This window comes from Xylocopa sonorina, chromosome 1 (assembly GCF_050948175.1).
Source record: "Xylocopa sonorina isolate GNS202 chromosome 1, iyXylSono1_principal, whole genome shotgun sequence".
NCBI lineage: Eukaryota > Metazoa > Arthropoda > Insecta > Hymenoptera > Apidae > Xylocopa > Xylocopa sonorina.
The window spans coordinates 19,432,054-19,455,044 of NC_135193.1; the positions used below are offsets into that span (position 1 = coordinate 19,432,054).

The 22,991-nt window shown below is 29.6% G+C and overlaps 7 protein-coding genes across 9 annotated transcripts; 2 read left to right on the forward strand and 5 right to left on the reverse strand.

Moving 5' to 3' along the window:
* Positions 1 to 1,619, reverse strand: Prosalpha3 (proteasome alpha3 subunit). The gene is made up of 3 exons (XM_076899321.1): positions 1,504 to 1,619; positions 403 to 1,030; positions 1 to 327 (listed from the first exon to the last, which is right to left on the reverse strand). Exons 1-3 carry the CDS (start codon positions 1,504 to 1,506, stop codon positions 185 to 187), a joined length of 774 nt encoding a protein of 257 aa, XP_076755436.1. The 5' UTR covers positions 1,507 to 1,619; the 3' UTR covers positions 1 to 184.
* A 938-nt stretch (positions 1,620 to 2,557) lies between these two features.
* LOC143427682 (uncharacterized) lies at positions 2,558 to 3,814 on the reverse strand. Its single transcript, XM_076902049.1, has 2 exons — positions 3,647 to 3,814; positions 2,558 to 3,526 (listed from the first exon to the last, which is right to left on the reverse strand). Exons 1-2 carry the CDS (start codon positions 3,812 to 3,814, stop codon positions 2,558 to 2,560), a joined length of 1,137 nt encoding a protein of 378 aa, XP_076758164.1.
* Positions 3,815 to 4,815: 1,001 nt separating this feature from the next.
* LOC143422991 (recQ-mediated genome instability protein 1) lies at positions 4,816 to 22,843 on the reverse strand. Of its 2 annotated transcripts, XM_076894029.1 has the most exons (10): positions 22,707 to 22,843; positions 22,465 to 22,608; positions 22,200 to 22,403; positions 21,978 to 22,135; positions 21,558 to 21,855; positions 21,202 to 21,480; positions 20,827 to 21,102; positions 20,652 to 20,747; positions 20,365 to 20,541; positions 4,816 to 4,826 (listed from the first exon to the last, which is right to left on the reverse strand). In XM_076894029.1, the coding sequence occupies exons 1-9, from the start codon at positions 22,818 to 22,820 to the stop codon at positions 20,374 to 20,376; spliced, it is 1,737 nt and encodes a 578-aa protein (XP_076750144.1). In that variant the 5' UTR covers positions 22,821 to 22,843; the 3' UTR covers positions 4,816 to 4,826; positions 20,365 to 20,373. The 2 variants fall into 2 exon arrangements, with proteins under 2 accessions (XP_076750144.1, XP_076750136.1); XM_076894021.1 differs by lacking the exon at positions 4,816 to 4,826 and having other exon boundaries at positions 20,218 to 20,541.
* Positions 5,237 to 9,051, forward strand: Eif3j (eukaryotic translation initiation factor 3 subunit J). Its single transcript, XM_076893945.1, has 6 exons — positions 5,237 to 5,396; positions 5,488 to 5,570; positions 6,156 to 6,269; positions 6,553 to 6,691; positions 8,368 to 8,532; positions 8,783 to 9,051. Exons 1-6 carry the CDS (start codon positions 5,381 to 5,383, stop codon positions 8,974 to 8,976), a joined length of 711 nt encoding a protein of 236 aa, XP_076750060.1. The 5' UTR covers positions 5,237 to 5,380; the 3' UTR covers positions 8,977 to 9,051.
* On the reverse strand, positions 12,339 to 15,547 carry LOC143423022 (chitinase-3-like protein 2). The gene is made up of 6 exons (XM_076894065.1): positions 15,362 to 15,547; positions 13,935 to 14,201; positions 13,585 to 13,866; positions 13,277 to 13,513; positions 12,702 to 13,125; positions 12,339 to 12,637 (listed from the first exon to the last, which is right to left on the reverse strand). The coding sequence occupies exons 1-6, from the start codon at positions 15,418 to 15,420 to the stop codon at positions 12,494 to 12,496; spliced, it is 1,413 nt and encodes a 470-aa protein (XP_076750180.1). The 5' UTR covers positions 15,421 to 15,547; the 3' UTR covers positions 12,339 to 12,493.
* On the reverse strand, positions 16,447 to 18,527 carry LOC143423095 (transmembrane ascorbate-dependent reductase CYB561). Of its 2 annotated transcripts, none has more exons than XM_076894179.1 (5): positions 18,457 to 18,527; positions 17,350 to 17,562; positions 17,085 to 17,287; positions 16,859 to 17,016; positions 16,447 to 16,769 (listed from the first exon to the last, which is right to left on the reverse strand). In XM_076894179.1, the coding sequence occupies exons 2-5, from the start codon at positions 17,558 to 17,560 to the stop codon at positions 16,607 to 16,609; spliced, it is 735 nt and encodes a 244-aa protein (XP_076750294.1). In that variant the 5' UTR covers positions 17,561 to 17,562; positions 18,457 to 18,527; the 3' UTR covers positions 16,447 to 16,606. The 2 variants fall into 2 exon arrangements, with proteins under 2 accessions (XP_076750294.1, XP_076750286.1); XM_076894171.1 differs by lacking the exon at positions 18,457 to 18,527 and adding an exon at positions 17,634 to 17,739.
* Positions 18,910 to 20,266, forward strand: Coq5 (ubiquinone biosynthesis protein COQ3, mitochondrial). The gene is made up of 5 exons (XM_076894159.1): positions 18,910 to 19,096; positions 19,235 to 19,647; positions 19,732 to 19,820; positions 19,887 to 20,010; positions 20,085 to 20,266. The coding sequence occupies exons 1-5, from the start codon at positions 18,940 to 18,942 to the stop codon at positions 20,172 to 20,174; spliced, it is 873 nt and encodes a 290-aa protein (XP_076750274.1). The 5' UTR covers positions 18,910 to 18,939; the 3' UTR covers positions 20,175 to 20,266.
* Positions 22,844 to 22,991: the final 148 nt, after the last annotated feature.

Sequence of the window (22,991 nt, forward strand, 5' to 3'; positions counted from 1 at the left end):
ATAGAAAACCTTATTTATTTTTACATTATTATTCAGTATTTCCTTATACCTGCCTGTCACTATATTTATTCTTTAGAGCAGACTTAAAAAATTGTGAAAGAAACTTGACAGAATTTCAGGACAATATGATTGAACAAGAAAGTATAAGAGAAAATGCATGATATACATATATATATTTTTTCTTCTATAACTTCTGTTTCTCTTTCTTGGCTTGTTCAGCAAGCGCTTCTATACGATCGTGCTCGGCGATTAAGGCATCTACTTCGCTCATAGGAAGAATCCTTGTAATAGTTTTACCATTTTCCCTTATTAAAGTAACCATCTCCACTAGAATAAAACAAACAATTGTCAGAACATAGATATACATATATCTAATTAGCCAAATACATTAAATGTATCTACCTTTATCCCCAGATAATTTATTGAGATCTAATGTCTTGGAAAGCACCTTTATAGCCAGTGCTTTCGCTTCCTTCAGCGTAATATTATTATTATCGTATTCTTGCTTTAACGACGATACTGCAGCAGCAGAATTATGCCCGATGCAAGTCGCCTTCCAGCCACCGTAATTTCCACTCGGATCTGATTGGTACAATTGGTACCCATAATGCTTGTCCCATCCCATGTATAAAATGGAAACACCAAATGGCCTTTTTCCACCATATTGTGTATATGCTTGTTTTACATCGCAAAGCCAAGAAACAAGCTGTTCGCAAGGAATTGGCTCCCCGTACCGTAACAAATAGCGTTGCGCAATTAAACGCAATTCGTTTGTTAATACATTAGCATCAGAGGTGATTCCAGCAACGGAGCAGACAATGTCGTTGTTCAGTTTATAAATCTTCTCAGAATAATAAACTTCATCTAACAGTTTGTTGGTGTTACGTCTCTCAGCCACAAGTAGAACACCATCGGTCGCCAAAATGCCCAGACAAGTGCCCGCGTGGCTTATAGCTTCCATAGCATATTCCACTTGGTACAATCGACCCTCCGGCGAAAAAATTGTTGTACGAGTATCATATCTGCGCGCCTGTTAATGTGAATGCAAATGAATATAAATTAGAGACATGAATCCAAACATGTTAAGACAATTTAATTAACGTATCTCTTTTCTATCAAATCATTTACTGGAAATCAGCAATGAAGAACAATGAGAGTGAAAATATGCACTTGCGATGTTCAGTTCAATAAAATATTTATGTTAAACGCTTTCGAATCCTATGTAAATAAAAATAAACTTTGTTACCATTGTTGTACAGATCTTTTCGCACAGATAATAATAAAATTTATACGAGAAACTGAATAAATACTAAAATTTCTCGATTTGAAAGTAAATTATAAATTTCCGGATAACGTTATATTGTTTTGACGTTCAGTAAATTCTGTTAGCGAATGACAATGCAATTTACGTAACCTCTAAATCACGATTTTGACAAAAGGATAACGTTATAACTAATGATAATTATAACAGCAATGTAGAATTCAATACTTGTTCATATTTACCATTATACAAAACGTTTGCTGTAAAAATTATAACAGAACGTCACGTAAAATTGAAAAATGATCACCAGCAACAAACAGTGATTCGTATTAGTCGGCTTTTATTTCGGAACACACGAGTTTGTTCCTAAAGCATACAAAATTTCTACATTAACTCGGGTAAGTATAAATTCGACAAATCGTGAATGAAATTTATTAAAAATGTATTGTAGTTAAATAAATATTAATAATAAAGAATAAACAGTAATGAAAGTAGAAAATAATTTATATAATATTGTATAAAGGGTTATTCTCAGGACGCGACTGTGCGCGCGATATCTCACACAGATAGTCACTACTACGTCTATACCTTATTTTTTCTGTGGCGCCATCTCTTCGAAGAACGCTCAAACTGGTCGCACATCGTTATCGACGGTGAAGTAAACGGCTGAAGAACTGGTGGCGCCATCTCTGTGAAAAGTGCTCAAACTGATCGCACAGCGTTATCGACAGCGAAGTAAACTACGCAAGACCTACTAGCGCCATCTTTTGGAGAGACGCTGAAACTAATCGATAATTAGTTCCAGTACTTTCCGCAGAGGTGGCGCTAGTAGTTCTTGAGTAGTTTACTTCGCTGTCGATAATGCTGTGCGACCAGTTTGAGCACTTTTCACAGAGATGGCGCCACCAGTCTGTCGGCAGGTTACTACGCTGTCGATAATGATGTGCGACCAGTTTGAGGACTTCTCACAGAGATGGCGCCACGAGTAATTTAGAGAAGCTAATTTCAAAGGAGCGAAAGTAAAATATTTCATAAATAAAGACCCAATATTTGTATTACTGGAATTTACTGCTATTATTTGCAATGAATGAAAGTTTCTCTTGAGCAATGTCATTCGTTTTTATTCTGAAATAACTGTATAGTATAATATAAAAATACTATGTCAATTTATGAGTATTAGAAGTAAAGAAAGTCACACGTTTAGTTTTATCATTAATTGATAGAACGATTTAGCATTTGCAAAATTTTTAAGTATACTAATTCTAATGTAATACGTTATAACTATCAGAATACTGATCATTCGTCGTCATAGTCAGAAAGAGAATCGAGCTTCTTTGGATCTTCATTCTCACTTTGTACTAAACTGGAGCTCAATAATTGATGAGCCATAGTAAATCCTCTTCCAGTACTAATTTTCTTCACTGCTCCGTACAATTTTTCTGTCATTTGCAAATTTAAAGGCACACCACTCCGAGTTTTTATACTACATCCTTTCTTCAAATTTGACTGGTCCCTATCCTTTTGGATTTTAGATTCTTTACAGTGTCCTTGCATTTTAGGGCTACCTCCTTCACAAGCAATCGATTCAAACTCATCTTTTACTTTGGAATCTTTGATACCAGCTGTAGGAATACTACAATTTATTGCAATAGGAATGTTCTCTTTGAAACAAACATTTTTTTCTTCTTCTTGGTCAGAAGTATCTTTTGATGTTAAAGATGCATTACTCATATTGATAGTTCTGTCTCTCGAACTACTTTTCTGAGAACTAACTTTCTTTGGGCTATTACTATTCAGGGTACTGATATTTCGTTTCTCTAAAGGATTACTTGCTTCATTCATAGAAATATTGTTTAATGCAGAGGTAACAGTGTCAGTAGAATTGTTTTCGATGTATGATACTGCCTTGGAAACATTTTTAGGAGTCCGTAATGGTGTGTCAAAGTCTATTATTTTCTCTGTAATGCCTACATTACTATTATTACTATTTTCCTTTTCAAGAGTCGATATTCTGTCCCTTTCATTCTGCTTGAATTGTTTTTTCTTCGCCTTCGATAAGCCAATTTTCATTCTAAGTACATTTTTATTTTCAGACTCAAGAATCGGATTGTATGACGTGCAACTTCCAGACCAGTCTTCAGTTATTGTTTTGCTTTCCAGATTACACGCTTCGTCCAAAGAAATTGTTCCCAATTGTCGTTCCGTTTCGAATGAATTCTCATAACATTTTATGTTTCCACTACTCGGGCAGATTGATAGATGATGCTACGATATATTGCAATTAAATCAAGTATAGAACACGTTCATGTTAATTTCGCAATAAAAAAATATAGAAACATTTTGATGCGTATAGCAAAAGTTATGTAAGAAGGTTCTACAATTTACCTCTATTTCATGTGCATCCAACATATGCGTTGCATCAAAAATGCATACAACTTTCATATCTTTTGGATAATTTTTACGACATTTGGCTAAATGATATTGAAATCTAGCTGCTACAATTCTATGTGATTTGTTAAACGGACAAGTAATGTAAGCCTCGAGACTGTTCATTTTCCTAAAAATAAAAGACTGAATAACTATTACTAATTATAAATCAGTTGACTGAAAAAACAATGATGTATCGATAACACCACTAGATAAAGAACCAACATACATTCATACATCAATAACAAAATTTATTATATTTGAATACTAAGGTAATTTCTGCCTACATAAAACGTACTACATAATGTTTGCTACCTTATTTCGAATATCTCGTAAAATATAATTTCTGAATGAATATTGTGTAACAATTTGCAATTCTTACAAACTGCAAAATTTAAATTAACAGCTTCTTAGTTTATTCCTTTTACATTACATTAAACGTGTATCGTTAACAGAAACAGTAATCCACCGCATGTAGTCCCAATAAAAAAAAAAAAGGACGTTCAACTTACATAAACAGATATATAATTGTAATGTGTATTGTTTTTAAGTTTATATAGAAACTACTGACTGCAGAAAATGATATATGCGAAGTTTCAACTTCCGTTGAAGATATGTCCCTTTTTTCAAATTTGCGTGCGAACAAAGAAGATCTCCTCGTCAGATATCACAGCATCGATACAATATAGAGTAGCGCAATTTTACCGATTTAATATTACTCAAAATTTATCGCGCATGCGCGTGATCAGCGATCTCGATCGCAACCACTCGCAGCGCCATCTAATTTTTCGATCTTACTTGTTCTTTACTTTTTCTTTCTCAGTGGTGAAAGATACGGTTAAATATCCAACCAAACCTGAAGGTGAAAGAGGTTAAACTTCTTTCAAATGTTTCAGACGAATCAATTCTTTTCGACTTTTGCCTACTTTCTTCATTTCTCAGTCTATTGGAAGTAATGTATCTATTGTTTTTATTCAATGTTGATTAACTTAATGTTAAAATAAGTCAGAGAAGGAGAATAAGGAGGAGAGTAGAGAAATAAAGAGCAATCAGGAGGCAAAAGTTTGAATGACGCTGCGATTTGTTGCGGATCGGAATCTGCGACGACGCGCATGAGCACTCCATTTTGGTGAACATGTAGGTACCAACAGAGAGTCGCGCAACTATATACTGTGGTACCAATGTAGGGGTCGCTTCTTAGTTCCTGCATACAACATGGTTCAAGCGTTACACGAGATTTGTAATAAAAAAAGAATGATCTAAGTATAAATGTGTTTTTTATTAAAGATTACAAAGATTCTTCTCTGTTATCGATAACTTATGCTACTCTAGAAACGAATCTTTATTTCACCGTGTTTATTTGATTTTCTATATTTCTTTGTATACAGTTTTATAAAGAATAAATTGTTGAATTGTTGTACGAAACATTTGGTTAGCGAGAAATCGTATAGCGAGAATCGTAGTGATAATAATTGGTACTGAATCGCACGATGTTCTTTTCAGCAGAGAGTATCCAATCTGTGACATACGTGATTTGAGTCATACCACCACTATCTTGGAAGAAAGGCACACGCTTTCATCGCGCAGTATGGCCCGTTTGAATCTCATCGTGATCTGTTCGACCACGTTAGTTCGAGGAGGTTTCCTTTCATTTAAGAACGGAATTGCGCGCAAATAATCCAGGATCACATCATGGATGACGAATGGGGTGCGTATAAATTGATTTTCAGACGATCGGTCGTTACGCGATCGCGCACCGTTGCGAAATCGCGAAACCGTTTTAACCTTCAACTTTGCAGATGTCGAAAACGCCGAGGCGAAATTCGACCTCGCTATCAGGTCCAACAAGTGGGAGGGCGAGGACGAGGACGAGGACGTCAAGGTTCGCTCTCACGGGCTTTCTGTTCTCATTTTACGCGGACTATTTTCAAAATCGTCCGTCACGATGATGAGCCATAAGTATAGTTAACCTTTCGTGTGGCGAGTCAACACGAGACTGATAGCGCGACAATTGATTACTTAACGGATTCGAAGTTCGTCTTCAACTCTGATTTTAAACGTCGAGTCAATTTTCATTTCTGCGAACAGAATTCATTTCAAATTGAAATCTACCTTACATTTAATAAGAATGATTGCAACGTTAACTTCAAGTGTTGCACGAGACTGAAATTTTTGTTACATTTTTTACCAGTGTACTTTTATATTAGTTAGTGAATTGAATTTTGTATAATGTTACAGAGTTGATTAAGTTTAAATGGATTTTGGATTAATACCTTGTCGAGCAGAATGAAATTTAATGTTAAATGTAAAATGAATAACTGTAACAGATATTTGGGACTATATAAAATGTAAATTGTCTTAGAATAATGTTGTATTTTAATTTGTGTCAGTCTAGAAGAGTGATAGATCATTTAAATATTTTTTCCTTGCGTTTGTATAATTATTTAAAGAAAAAATTGATTAACAGGATAGTTGGGAAGATGTCGAAGAAGAAAAGAAAGATGTAGAGAAACCTGCAGAAGTGCCTAAGGCTAAGCCAAAACGAAAGAAAGTTCTGGCAGAAAGAATTGAAGAACATGAGGTACCATCCTTAACTTTTACTGAAATATTTTAAACATTGCATTAAGAAATTTCCAAAATAAAATATTCAACTTATCAATTTGATTACTTATTAGTACCAAGTTTTGTTACATGTAACTATAAAATTTAACTATCTATTTTATCATTAATTTGTACTGTTTCTATATAAATTCATTTATATTACTTTCTCTCTACTAGATTTCTTTTAAATAATTTTGCAATATGCATAATTCAAATATTGCATTAATAATAATTAGTATGTTACCTTTTTTTTTTAATCATAGAAAAAGGCAAGAGAAGAGGCAGAAAGGAAGGCTAAAGAAAAAGAGGAAGCCCTAACACCAGAGGAGAGGAGAGCGGAACAGTTAAGACGTCAGAGGCTCCAAGAAGAAGCTGATCTACGTCTTGCTATGGAGACTTTTGGTTTGTCCAACCTTGTTGATTTTTCTCACCGCAAGCCGCACAAAACCGAGAAGAAATGACTTCACTAAAAACTTTTACTCATAAACTCTTTGCGCTCCTAGCTATTATTTAATAATATGAATTTTAAGTAACTTATGATACTATGTAGTCATTTCGTTAATGTTCTATAAGATGATAAAAGTAATGCCATTTTCTTAAAGCTATTGAAATTAGTATTTTACTTACAAGGGATTAAGAAGTACATAATAATTTATTTTTTAAGTATTTGATCCTTCTGCTGCAAGCCTACTAATAATTTGTAATTTTATGTGAAATTGACGGATCTACTAATTTAGATTTCTATAATTAGCATGGAAAAGTATATCATATTGATAGAATTTAAATTTAGGTATAATAATTGTTATTTCAACTTGTTTCAGAGTCTTGTGTAATTTTACTTCTGACTGCAAATATCAGAGTGATTTTTTTTGTAGTAAGATTCTTTATCGTCGAATCTCGAGCTTTAACTCAATTGATATTAGGATGTTTCGACTACATAAGATTGCAGAAACTAACAGTATTCTGTAAGATAAAAATTTACATTCAAATTTAAATTTCTTAATTTTCAGTATTTGAAATTTGATGTAAATTTTATACTTTTACATAAATTCTTAGCAAGTCGAAAATTTTGTATGTATTAAAAGTATAATGATTGGATCGCAAAGGGTTGATTTAACATTTAAGCCTTAAAGCAAGTTTTTAATGGCTTCATTATTTTTTAAAGCTTTATTTTTCATAAACTAATATACAGAACATGTCAGTATTGAATGTTATTGGTGTAAAATTCGAAATGATTACTATGTAATTTTTAAATACATTCCACTTATCAAAGTAATTATATATACATGATATTGAATTTTTAACAGTCTTCTCGTTTTTAAAAAGACAATATAAAGTATTTTTTTATATAGACTAGAAATATAACGAAATAGTTATAAAAATTTCCGAATAACTTTCTTTACGTACTCAAAGATATTCTATTTGTATTTGAAATTTTACTACTGTAATAACGCGAAAAGAATTTTTCGGGTTTATACAAAATTCTGCTATACTTTTATGCTGCTATTGGCAATTATCGGAAATTGCTTGTTGACTATTGAATATTAAAAAATTTTTTTTAATTTAATTCAATTGGAGAAAACTAAGTTGGTGTCAGGAACCGTACCAGAGATGTAAAACATGTATTTAAATGAGCTAATATAATTTTTGAGAAAAATACAAAATTGTTATTGTATAAAAAAAATAAATACTTCTTTTTCATGAAAAAATAAAGCGGATGTATCTTATTTATTAACATTGATCTCCCGTACCGTTCCTGATAAATATTTAATAATAAAATATTAGATGTTTATATAATACAAATTGACAGAATGTATGTTTTATCTATCAATGTGGTTTAATGTATCAATCAAAATTTTATATAATGAAAATTACGAGTAAGATATTTGCCTAGGAAACATGTTTCTTTGAAAATATTATTCTACATGGAAAATTCAGTTTAAATTTCAAGCAATTAGTTTTGTGTATAGATATGTTATCATATATTTAATGTGCTTTTTATTAACAAATTCCATGTAGATATTTAATTAACGATAAAACGATCAAAACTTATAATTTAATATTTTCTTCTGCTTTAGGTGTGACAGAAGAAACTGCATTGAGCTTGGATACCTCAGTACCAACCACAAAAGAAGAATTTGAGCAGTATGGAAGTGTACTTACACAGAAGCTAAACCAGTTTGCTAAAAATTCTGAATTTCCACCATTTGGAGAAGAACTTATAAAAAATATTGCTGTCCATCGTGAGTATATTGCATTAGAATTACAAGAGTATGTATTTTAAAGATCGTTGAGTTAGTAGGGAAAACTTAATCTAAAATGTCGTGTAATTGTGATAAAATTATCACTGTAACAAGTTTGTAAAATGAGGAACATTTGAAGGCCTTTGATGATAATTTAATATATACGTACACATTTCTAATGAATCACATTTCTATTCATAATGAAAAAAGAGAGGGAAAGGAATGAGATTTTGATTAATCTCGTTTACAGTATCTTCGTCGCATTTGAAGAAAGTTAAAACAATGGTCGATAATTTGTTGATCGAGAAGCAGAAGATCGAGAAAGGAGAAAAGGCGAAAAAGAACAAGGGCAAAGGAAAAGCGAAACTGAAAATTGAGGGTGACAACACACTTTTGAGCGAATATGGCGACTACGTTTATGACGATTATGACGATTTCATGTAGCGACCTTTTCATCCCATATTCTTATTCCCTATCCCTTCTTCTAGTCGCCTAAATACACGCAGATGGTTATTAACATTTTTGCAGATTTTATATCCTATATTCTTTCTTCTTTGTATTTGGATTTTCAGTTTCTTTATTTTTAAATGTTGGTTCGTGGTTGCAATCGTAAATATTCTATAACTTTTCTTTTTTAAATTTCATATTATACACACGCATATATACAAATAAATAAATAAATAAATATATATATGTATATATATGCTAAAGAATGTGGTGCATCTAAGAGATGTAAATGAAAGTCGACGTGAAGCGTCGACGGTGTTTTAAATATAATTGAGGAAAATTTACACCGATACTCACTCATGGTTGATTAAAACTGTCAATAGTGTTTTTAAGGGATTCAGAAATGTTCAATTATACAAGACAGCAAATTTAGTCACGTTTATAATATTAACTGATAAACTAATTGTAACTGAAGCAAACTATACGCCAATATAAAAGTTTTTGGGTATCGAGATAGAACGGAGAGAATAGGAAGACACCAACAACGATGTTTACAGCGCAAATTGTGCAGAATAACTGAGTGAATCATCGTGCAGCAGGGTATAACTTGTTGATTTATCCCTTCGGAGCGAACATGCGCAAGCGTTAATAGTCGTATCGTGCAAGGAACTAGTGTATACAAACAGTTCCTTCTAGTTTTATATAAACAAATATGCACGTATGATTTTATGACTATTCTTTCATAATATATATATATATATATGGTACTGTTTAAATAATATCTTATAAAAATAATGTATTTCCTTTTAAAACTCTCATTGAAATCCTTCTCATGAATTGTGAGGAATAATCGAAGCGTACATACGTATAATTTAATATAATAACTTTTATTAAGCATTTCATTACATGGATAAGAGATGCATAAGTGAAATGAAAAATCACATATATTTATTAGTTAGAAATTCTGTTTGAACCTGGACGAAGTTCTGGCGCTTAGACTATCTCATAAAATTTCTTATATTTACCGCAGTAAAACTAAGAGGATATAATAAGTTAAGAGAGAATCCTGTTTTTCTGTTTTTTTGTTCTTTTCATATATATATATATATACATATATAATAAATTTTACTTGTTAATATAATCTTGTTCTATCCCTTTTGTGATTAAATTATACGTGTTGCATTATATTTTATATTTTCAGATTTTCTATGTTTTCCCTTGTAAACGGATTTTCAGTACATTATAGCTCATCTTTCTTAGTTTTATTGCAATAACTTTTAACAGTATACATCTTGTAGTAGTATTACTATGGTTTTAATTGCAGTAAATAACTTTTTATTGCAATCAATTCATTGTTTTGATTGCGCTAAATATATTTTTCAGTTTATTCAAAGCTATTTTTTTATTTGCAATTGTGGCACATTTTGATAGTTTCGATTATATAATGAGAAGTAAAAAATGGAAAACACTTAACTAATGTAGATATCAGCTACATACTCGAGAAATAACCAACAGTGCTTAATCTAAAACATTAACTACTTTCTTAAATTTTTCAATAATGAAATTTTTAAGACAAATTATTATATTGCAAGTAATATTTAAAAATTATTTCACCATAATCTTACAAGAAAAAACATTACAAATATGTTTATTTATATTATAAACTATTTGATTTTAAGTTATCTTTTATCTAGGTAACATTCTAGTATTTCTGAATAAAAAAATTATTTTTAAATATTTAAATTAGTCAATTATATATTTTACTTTGAATATTTCCTATCATATATGTTGCTTCAACTTAAATCAATTTATTTTTCATTAACTTTCATTAAACCTGCTTCCTTTGATAAATCTGTCACATTTATAAGTGATTATACATATGAGAAGTAATTATACATATGAAGAAAGTTGCATAATAAACTCGGTCATTTCAGACTGTTGACCATTGTGGATATAAGTGAGATACAGATTTTTAACTTTTCAAAGCGAAATATTTTTCAAACGTTTGCTCTAATACTTAAAAGTAAAGGTTTTCGATAGTAGAGATTTTACACTGAAAATTTTCATGTTTCTTCAACTGAATCAGCTGTTCATTAACTCGTACTGATTAGTTTTACTTTCTATAAATTGTACAAATTTAATTTAAAAAAAATTAAATTTAGCTTTCACTGCAGCATTGAATCCTGGGTAGTTTAACTGTCGCATGATTTTTATGCAACAGTAGAACTTCTTGAAAATTGCCAGTGTAAAATCCTTCTTATAATTCTATATGGGTTGGGCTATTATTCCTATACCATTATTTTTTGGTCAACGTGTGTGCCATAATAAAAGTTTTCTTAAGTGAAAAAGGTTTAAAGAAAATAACAGAAATAAAAAGACAATAATAACCAGATGTTCCAACGATTGTTAGTGTATTTCACTAAACAAAAATACTTTCTTTTAAAATAATAAAATTATCTTTTCATGTAACAAATTCTAAATATATGTTCGAGGTAGTAATGTTGAACTTATTAATTTTATGTGATGCATGAACATTATTAATTTCAATACCTGAATTTTCGCATATCATTCAAATTATTAGGGTATTAACTCACGAAAATCTTTCAAAATTATTGAATTAAATGTATTATAAAATAGTTTATAGTATAGTTTTTAGTTGCTCCTGTACATCGTATTTAACATTTAACCGTTTTTTATTTTTTATTTAACGTATGTTTTAAATTGATTTTATATAAATATATGAAGAAATAAATAATTATATTTGGAATTAAAATTTATTATTATTAAAACAAAAATAAAATGGAAATAAAGGAATAAAATGCAATAAAGAAAATAATAGTTATTAATTATACTTAATGTAAAATTTTGTACAATTTGTACACGACCGGGTAGGAAATTACATATTCTTTCTGAACATGTCTTACGATAGCATTAAAAAATTCATTAAAACTACTTGAATTGTAAAGACATCATTAATAAAACAATTTTCTAGTCCATTTTTGGATATAGTCTAAACAATTTTTGATTCAAATGTATTTTTTCATTGTTGTTTAATTCCTCCTGTACATATATGATTCATTTCTAGACAAATTATATCACATTTTAACAGCAAAAAAAGAAAACATATATGTACATTTATGCTAATAGCTTTAATTAAAAATTGTACTTGTACTGTTTTGTATATATATATATATATATATAATACTGTAGTAAAATTAATTGTAAATCTAATTAAGAGATTCTCTTACAAAAATAGTAAGAGTCAGCTTAAAACAGCAAACAATTATATGTGCAAATGTAAAGCTAACTTATCTTGTACTTTATGTTCAAAATAAATAAAATTATTACTTGATACTACAATGTGTTTTCAAATTTATTTTGTAAGGAAGAAATGATTTTAAAATTAAGTATTTTAATTAATAATTAATGATAACCATCAGTTAAATACCTTTCTAGAAATGGAAAGTCCGATTGGAATGTGTACATTTCTATAAAAAATGGTACATAAAATGCATTACTCTTCTTGATACCTGAGGATTTTGGTAACAGTACGAGTTAAAGGAAAACTTTCATTGAATTTGCATGTGTTATTCCAATCGTCGACGCTTATGGACAATATCATTGCTCCTCCGAAATTATTTGCACGTATCCATTCAGCCTAAAATATAGTATATCTTATTATAACATTTTATATTTCTTAACACTCTTAATGCATATTATACCTTATAATGAACGCTAGTAACATCATCGTAAGAGATCCATTCTTTGTCTTTATATGCATAGGGAACTTTGCTCTCATCATCAAAAACACTTCTTGCCCCGCTTTGTAGGAACTCACAAACTGTAGAGTAACGAACGAAACCCATTTCTCCTAATTCTCCAAATCCATTTGCTGGTGCGAGTAAACCGTGATTCAACGGATTATCCAGCTTGTAGGAATGGCCATAAGTAGGTATACCAATAATTAATTTCTCTCGTGGCATGCCTTTTGAAAGCCAGTATTGAGCAGAAAAATTAACATTTAGTGTAGAAAGATAGCCAGATTCAGCAGAGCGTGGGAAAAGTGGTGCATTGAGCCCGGTAATTGGATAGTACCAAACATAAAAATGATAATCATATGACATCAAGTTCACGAAATCTACATACCTAAATAATAAAGGAATTTAATACATTTTGTATAAGTATTTACGAAAAGCATAAAAATAGTAAAAATAATGTTACTATTACTTTAAAAGCTATTACTAGCTATTACATTTATATAAAATTATCTATATTACAAAATACTTCATTTATTTACTTCGCCATTTCTGCAACTATGTAGCTTTGGTCGATAATAGCTTGAGGTGCGGCTACCGCAACGGAAAGAATCAATTTTTCTTTGGCGCGGTAAAATTCTCTTTGTAATTCCTCTAATAATTGTACGAAACGAATTTTTTCCCTTTCATCAGCTCCAATCCATGCAGGAAATTCCCAATCCAAATCTATTCCATCGAAACCAAATGTCTTTGTCACATTTAACACTGACTTTATAAATCTATAAAAAACATAGCATCTTCATTGCAATATATGTGCAAATAATTAATATACCAAGCGGAAAATAATTACTTTTTCCTATTTGCGTGACTTTTTATCATTTCTGAGAATCCTAAATGGAGCTCATTACTACCGCCAGCACTGATCATGACCCTTAATTTAGGTTGCAGCTTCTTCAAGGCAACGACTTCCTTGTAGATTGATGAATTGCCTTCCACATCGAGACTGCAGTTCACCACGCCCGCAAAACCCACGATAATATGCGTACAAAGATTAGGGTCAATGTGCGACGGACTGAGCTCCCCGAACGTGTTCAGGTTGCTCGATATGGTGTAATAACAGACAATGATCTGCCTATAAGAAAAGAAAATATTTTTTAAAGTTAAACCAATTAAATTCTTACTAATCATTTGTATGATTACCTTGAGAAATTGGTGTAGAGGTGTTGTAGCGCACCGATGCTGTTGTTCCTGTCCGCATTCTGGTTCTCCTTCGTCGACTCGGCGTACATCCGAGCCCGACGTAACCACGTAGCAACCTTGGCATTGTCTACTACTGTCTCCGTATCTAATGTCTCGGCTCTTGGAGAGCAAAGAATAACAATTCCTAACCACGCACGTGTTACGAAAAGAACTCCAAGCACCAAAGACACCAATATCAAGCACAGAACTTGTGTTCTCCAACGAGGTCTAAAAAAAAATATATTGAGATGTATATAAATTTATTACAAATTCGGTTTGAAATAAAATTTCTTAATCAACTTGCTTATCTCTTGTATACCATAAAAATAACAAAAAATATATAGATCATATTTAATTAACAATAAATTAAAATATAGATGCACGTGTAAATTTTATAAAATTGATATTTTACAAGACATAAATTTACAAATTGTATTATATGAATTTATACCCAGTTTAGTCCATCAAGGCTTTTTGTATCACAGTAAATATAGAATAATCAATAACCACACCTGTAACTTTTGACATATACTTATATGTTCACACATCTGCACACTGTTCAATGCACAAAGAAGAAGGTATAAAAGTTGACATCAAAGAAAATTAAATATGTGTTTAGAAAAGTGAAAAGTACAAAATCAGGATTTAATATATATGTAATGAAGAAAAACCAAAATCTGTCTTATATTTTTGTACATGTAAAAGACAAAACTTCCAAATAGAATAAGTATATAGAATATATCTTTTGTACGCAGAACAAATATTTATCTTTGCGGAAGTATGAAAATCATAATTTCATATCTGTACACGTATTACATAAATTCTGTTTGCCTTCCAGAAATGTGGAGACTAACGTAACAATTGATATGAATGACACAGTTCTAATATTATCTTAAATTGCTGTATAATATCGTAGAGAATTATACTTACAAATTACTCGAGTGATACATAGTTTAAGAAATTCGGGAAGAAAATAAGAATCTATATATCTTTAAAACAATGATCAGAGTTTAAATGGTTTTCTTTTTTAATACACAACAGGTGTCCAGCTGAACCAATAAAGAAATCATTTGTATGTTATGCGAAAGATAAGAATGACAAGAGATAGTAATACACCCACTGATTGGATTTTATTATTATTCACATATTGTTATCATTCCTATGATTTATTTACATCTACACGTGTACATTAAACTAGATATATTCACGTTTCCGTGTAATTCTATAAACTATATGTGTTTATTACACAGAACTTCGAAAAATGTTTAAAACAAATGAAAATCAAATGGCACGTATAGAAACAATGGTTAATTATGTCATGCTTATACGTGTGCATGTAAGTGTAGTAATTAAAGAGTAATTAAAAATATAAAAAAATTGCAACTCACTGTCTAACGTCAGTTAATAATTCATATTTCGCCTGTGGGACAGGAATTTGGTTAACCATTGATTGTACAATGTTCGTTGAAATTGACACTTGAGGACGCTAGTCCCCGTGGTGGCTTACGTTACGTCTTTTATTACTACGCCCAATGCGATGCGATATGTGCACTGGCGTCTACTTATCTATATTGGTGTGTAACCTAGAAATATAAATTCAAGGAGGAGGGCTTTACTTGCGCATAATGTTTTACCAGTCAAGGAAAGCGGGAACATTTAAAACTTTCCTTTCTTGTCGTAAAACGAAACAGGTCTACTGATGACTCATTCAATTTAAACGTTTATACGATGGTAATAAAAATAATTTTTGCATCTTTTTCTTTTTCTGAGTATGATAGGGAAACAAAGCGTTGATTATAATTTTGCTTGAGAGGATCATATTTCTTTTGGTATATATATATTTGAAGAGTAAACATATTTGTTTTAAGGGTCACATTATAACGTAGATTTACAGATACATACAATTTCTGCATTCTTACATACATAGACGTGACAATGCATTTACATATCACTGATGCACTGGTAAGAATTTTTGTTTAGTCATAGTAAATAATTAGCACAAATCCACTATTTCCTCTGCTATTATTTAGCATGTACCATAAAAGTGTGATGACTGTTAATATTTACATGGTACATTGTAAACACAGTAAAGAGTTAGAATAAGAACAAACTTATTTTGTTTCTATATTAGATTACAATAAATCACAGCTCTTAAAACAAAGGATGTAAAGTATGAAAAAAAATGTAAAGTTCTGTAAGATTATTAACATATAACATACAATTAAAAATTTAATTAATTATATACGATAACTTATAATCAGTCAAATATACATAGAAAATTTTAAGATAATGTGATTTACACATTCATAATCAATGTAAAAAAGTTAACTGTAATTGAAGATAAAAAACAGATCTTTAAGCATTAGCGATATATAAAGATGAATACAAATTTGAGACAAAATTTTTTCAATAAAGAAAAAAAAAAAGGAGATAATACTTTCATTTCTAATTATCAAAGACAAATAAGTACGAATGTATTTTGGTAATTAGTATCATAATCTTCTTGAAAATTGTAAGTAAGTATTATGTAAAGACGTCTAATACATACTTTGCTTACACGTTGCACAAAACTTAATTGCACCTGAAGCGTTTCATTAAAGTTATAGTAAATTTCATATCTATAGCAAGAGAATTTACTGAGCTCTGCCACTAACTAAAGCTTCGTCTTCTGGTTTAGGAATACGTTTGTAACGTTCTTGTGTCACTAAGTAAATCGATAGTCCGCCAAAAATGATCAATAATAATCCAATTACATTAATTATTACTGCTTCATTTCCAAGTTTTGCATATTTATCTCTGAAATCATATATATAAAAAATTATACATATACATTGATCATAATGAAAATAGAAAGAAAAACAGTTGTAACGAAAATATGTATTTACCCTAAAACAAAGAATGCTTTTTCATTAAGCCCTAGAAGACAAGAAGTAATCACACCGACAAATCCTGCGATACCAAAATATACATGAATAGGCATGTAAGAAGCTCGTAATGGAACTTGTAATCCTGGATATAAAAAGGACAAAAATCCAGCAAGCCACTGAAATATTAAAACACACAGTAAATATATAATTCATTAAATGTTTGTATGTCATTTCAAGTTTGTACCTGACAGCAAAATAAAATTATACTGGTAAGTCCAATCCAACTATGAAGAGTATACATGTTTGGAATTCCTTTGAAATTATGATTATCAAATACAGCCACAAGAGCAATTATAACTAATACAACAATCGATAACATTATGGTAGCATGAATTAACTTTAATCTTCGCTTTCGAGTATTTCTCTGTGTTCTGTATATTAGCATACCTGGAAAACATTGGCAAGTACAGATTATTACAGTTCAGTTAACTTTGCTTTGTTAAATTTACCGTTTGCATATAGAAAGACAAATCCAATAATCATTAAAAAGGGATGCCAATTGAATTCCAAATCTGGATCTGATCTCCAAGCAAATCCACCTCTGTAATTACCGCACCATACTGCGACTAAAATTATTAGGACTGCCCCAACTATTTCCATAAAAATTGTGAGTGGTTTAAACCCCTCAAGATTGATACGTGGTTCTGCGACTTGTTCCATGTCTGAAAATGAGTTTATCAATTTTATAATAATATGGCAATGGTGAAACTTTTAAAATAAATCTGTGACCTACCTAAACATATCTGATATACATATGGATAATTCACAGACATAATTCAAAGTAAGAATAAATTGTTTCTTTAACGAAAGTCAAAAAACTTTCTTATTTTATGGAATTTTACTCAACCTCTGTACATTTAATTAATCTTTATTAGTAACTTAGAAAATATTTCTATATTTTATTCTTAACAAATTAAAGAATGCTACAGTATTTCAATAAGCAAGAAAAATTATATTTATTAAGACTCAAAAATATATTACATTTTCATTTATTCCATCTAATAAAATAAACATACTTTTTTCACATATGGTATCACTTCACTTTTTTTGTTCTTAAGATTTAGACATATTCAACAGTATATCTATATACATATATATACATATATACACATATATAAAAAAAACAGTGTGGCGTAGTACTATCACTATTAGTCATTTAAATTACAATGACTCACATACAGACAAATGGCATTGACTTTTTTTTATTAAATATTTCTGTCTGTGTTATGTACCATATGTGGAGTTCTAAACAGTGAAAAATATGTTTTCTGTCATGATAACTTTTATTTATTTAACACAATAATAACATATTATTTATTCAGCTAATACTTATTTAATATTTAAAAACAGTTCTCGCAAAAATAATGTTCAACAAGTGTTATGTTACTGACACTAATGACAGTTTATACTAGAGTAAACTCGATACGTTAAAGTGTGTTTTAGTACGTTATTAAATTCAAGAAAAATATAACGAAATCATACTGTGATTGGAGATTAAGAAATGGAAGCAAAAATAATTTTTAATTAATCATGGCGTATGAAATTAGTCACATTACCTGTAAACTTTCCACGAGAAAGTTTCGAGGAAAAATCAACAGGTACTACGCAGGATCTCCAACGATGGAAAGCGAACTATCGATTTTACGCAATTGTGGAATGTGGTATTTAAATATATCGCACTTCTAGTCAATACAGTAACTGATTTTAGTTACTAAATATATTATGCACGTACTACAAAAACATACAAAATTTCTGTAATTATTTTATGTTACTTGTATTGTATTTTATATTATTATAGTGCAAGTATTAGATGAATACTGTGGTAAAATTGAGACTCGGGTAAATATGCACCCTAAGGATTGCAGCTCTGTGATAAGGCCACAGCTCTATCTACACTATTCTTCGTTTGTGATATTACTAACAATACTACAACCAAAGAGCTTTATAAGGATAACCTTCAAAGGCGTTGATAATAGTAATCAGTAAATTATTTTTAATTTATGTATGTATGTTTATTGTTGTTCTTAAAATAACATAAAATGATTAAAAGAGGGAAGTTTCTTTTGAATTTAACAAAAAATAGGAAGATCATTTTATTTGAAAGATATCTCTCAGAAGGTACTGCAACTAATGACAATGAAAAAACAACACACTTTGGATATAAAACTGTAAAAGAAAGCGAAAAGGTGAAAGAAGGTGTGCTATATAATTTAAATAGTTTTTCTGTTTTTACTATACATATTAAATAAAATGTTTTACCTCGAAAGCATTTGTAGTTTTTTCCCTTCAAATACCAATATACTTTTATAAGTATGAAAATTAATTTATTTTTAGTACATACAGTTTTCGAGAAAGTAGCAAATTCTTATGATCAAATGAACGATGCTATGAGTTTTGGAATTCATCGTATTTGGAAAGATATATTCGTCCAAAGACTTGGACCAACTCATGGAAGTAAATTATTAGATTCAGCTGGTGGTACAGGAGATATTACCTTTCGATATTTAAATTATTTAAAGAATACTTTGAATCCTCAGGGATTAAAAAGTTCTGTAACAGTTTGTGATATAAATGAGAATATGTTAAAAGTTGGGAAAGTTAGAGCAGAAAAACTAGGGTGGACTGGTCAAGATAGTTTTAACATTGATTGGAAACAATGCGATGCAGAAAATCTTCCTTTTGAGGATGATTTGTATACTGTTTATACAATAGCTTTTGGAATAAGAAATGTAACACATATTGACAAGGTGACTAAATTTACATTAATATTGACAACTGTGTCGACACCTATAAATTAATTTGGGATAAAGGTAAAACAATATTTTTTACAGGTACTTTCTGAAGCATATAGAGTACTTACTCCAGGTGGTCGTTTCATGTGTTTAGAGTTCAGTCATGTAGATAATAGTGTTTTAAAATGGTAATTACTTGACACTGTAATAATCAGTTAAATAACAAAAATTGATTAGAAAAATAAAATTTATAGGTTCTATGATCAATATTCGTTTCAAATAATACCTGTACTCGGTACATTAATAGCAGGAGAATGGCACGCCTATCAGTATCTTGTTGAGAGTATTAGGAAATTTCCAAAACAAGAAGATTTCAAGGTAAATTATATAACATAGTAATGATTTTGACATATACATTGTTCGTGCTTAATGGAAGTATATTTAATTCTTAGGAAATGATCGAAGAAGCAGGTTTCAGGAATGTAACATATGAAAATTTGAGTTGTGGAATAGTAGCTATCCATTCAGGTTTTAAATTATGATTCATATTCAAATGTAATTAAATAATTCATTGTATATCTATAATTGTATTAAAAAGTATAAAAAATAGAACTTCATTATATTGTCATAGTTTATAACAAATTATTCTTATACTATATTGTTGTTTATACAAGGATTAAATAATCTATTAAATAGAACAATTCATTGGATTGTACTTACACTATGTGAATTACATATAATTCATACATTACTTTTAAGTAAAAAATTCTTTAATCTTTTATCTAATATTTCCTTTTGTTGTTCAGTTAGATCAATGATTTTAACTACTGTTGGTTTACTGTTTGTATTTAATTCTAGTTCCAAGAGTGCATCTAATGTTTTTATCTTCTGCTCTGCATTACGAAAGCTCTAAAACATTTTCATTTTTTATTTTTGGTTTTATAGTTTTTTATAAATCATAATATTTATAGTACTTTTAGGATGCCATATAAATTTATAGAAACGTTTAATTGGTTTACCATTCTAAGTTCCTGTTCAATTTCCGGATTTTTTGCTATTAATTTCTTTCTTATTGAAAATTCTTGGACAGAGAAACCTAATAAATTTTCTAAAACCTGAAAATCATACATATTTTAAATGTACCAAATTATAAATTAACTAAATTTCTGTTTTACATAAACTATGATTAAATACCTTATTTGAGAAAGAAACATTTATTGCTGAGGTACCATCTGCTATTGAAGCTTCCAAAATCCATAATGAATCTTTCTTTGTCAATTTTCCAAGAACTTCAACATGACCTCGAATTGTTTTAATGGTAGTTTCTGTTATTGTTTCATCTTTTATAGTATGAATAAACTCACAAATTTTCGGTTCTTCAGTAGCACTTAATGCTTTTGTAAATTCTGTAATCTGTCTATCTATTTTACCTTTCTTTGATGATATTACTTCAGGGGGAGACATTGGAACCTTAAAAGTTTTATTATTAAAATTATTTAAAAAGTAATTTGTTTTTTATATAAAGTACTACTGTTAAATTTAATATACATATAAAATTTAATGATTTACAGTTCTTTTTCCCCCAGTTATCACAGATTGCTGCTTCTTTTCTACTTTTAAGTGAGAAGTAGCAGGTGATGATTCTGCTTTGCTAGAAAACAAGGTGGAATTTGACTGTGAAAAATTCTTTTGCATAGAGTTTTTAAATATATCATATTTTACATCTGCAATCTCTTCTTCATCGTTTATTATAATAATATCATCATTTTCTTCTTTTGGCAAAGTTCTAAATGGAGCTATAATATTTTTTTGCTCTATTTTTGGCTCTATAAGTTGCCTTTCATCGATCTATAAAATACAACATATGTTTGTATTATAATATATAATTTAATAAAACTTATATTTTAATAAAATATAAAAGTAACCATTTCTAAGAGACATTCATCATCACTCAATATTTGTTCTTCTTTACAACTTAGATCTTTTCTGAACACAGTGTCAACATTTTCAATTTCTGGCTCATCTTTTATTTTAATTACATCCTTTGGTTCTTGACTCTTACTGTGTGAATTTTCAATGTTTGAAACATCTTCAAGATTTATTTCAAAGTCTTCTTCAAAAAAGCTAGCATCTATTTCATTTGGTACATGCGGTTCTTCTTGTTTATTATTATTTGATTTTGTTTCATTATCATTATATGGATCTGGATTTTCTGGAAGTTTTCTACAAAAGTAGATAATGTTTATTCACACATGACTGACTTGTTTTCCAATTTACTTTCAATTTACTTTTGATTTTCTTGTTTTTGTTACTAAATTTTTAACAATAACTTAAATTAAACTCACAAAGCTCTTGCTAATACATTTTCCAAAGCATTTGGGACTAATAAACTATCTAATTCACCACCTATTCCTTTAAAATTTCCTTCTTCTAGTAACAAAACACCTCTACGACATTTTACTGGTCCCACTATCATAACTTTATATCCTGGTAGTAGTATATCCTTCAAAAAGATAACATAATGTTTCATAATTGTTATATAAAAAACCTAGGTGCTATTAACATACATTTAGTCGTGGTATATAGTTATATTCAATTCCGATTACATCTTGTAATCCATCTGTTAATAGGAGCTGTATCATTCTTTTCTTGGGGGGTTCCCATTTTTCAAATTTTTCTGCTTCAGATAATTCAACTTCTGATATATGAATGTTTCTAATCTTTTCTAATTGTTTATATTTTGATGTTGCAATATCATACATTTTTTCTACCTAGATTATGAAAAGAAATTAATGCAAATTTTTATGTAATTTCATGAGTTAATATATATACCTGTAGAATATAATTTTCAGATAGTATAAGAAACTTTTTCTGTGAAAGGTTAATAGGTAAACTTCCATTTATATTATTAATTTCACGCAAATCACTAAGTTGCCATTGTACTTTTACAAACTGTAAAATTTCTTCTGTACTTGGCTGAAAAATAAAACATATAATTCCTACTTTTAATTCATTAAGATTAAAACACAGTACATGTCAATTTTATTATGAATTTATTAAAAATCGGTAGTTACGTTTTCATGTTGATTCACGTAAAATTCCACACAATCTGTCAACCAGTCGTCATTCATCAAATAATATTCTAACTTTAACTTAGTTTTTATATTTCTAAGTAGATCAGCATTCATTTTAATGTAATCTATTCATTAAAAGAAAAAGGCAAATGAAATGTATCGTAATATACAGAATATGTTACAATTTTTACATTTTACAGTTTACAATTAAGTTTCATATCGATTACTTTTGAGAAATGGGTAAATAAGAATTTTTAAATAATTTCATGAGTTCATATATATTAT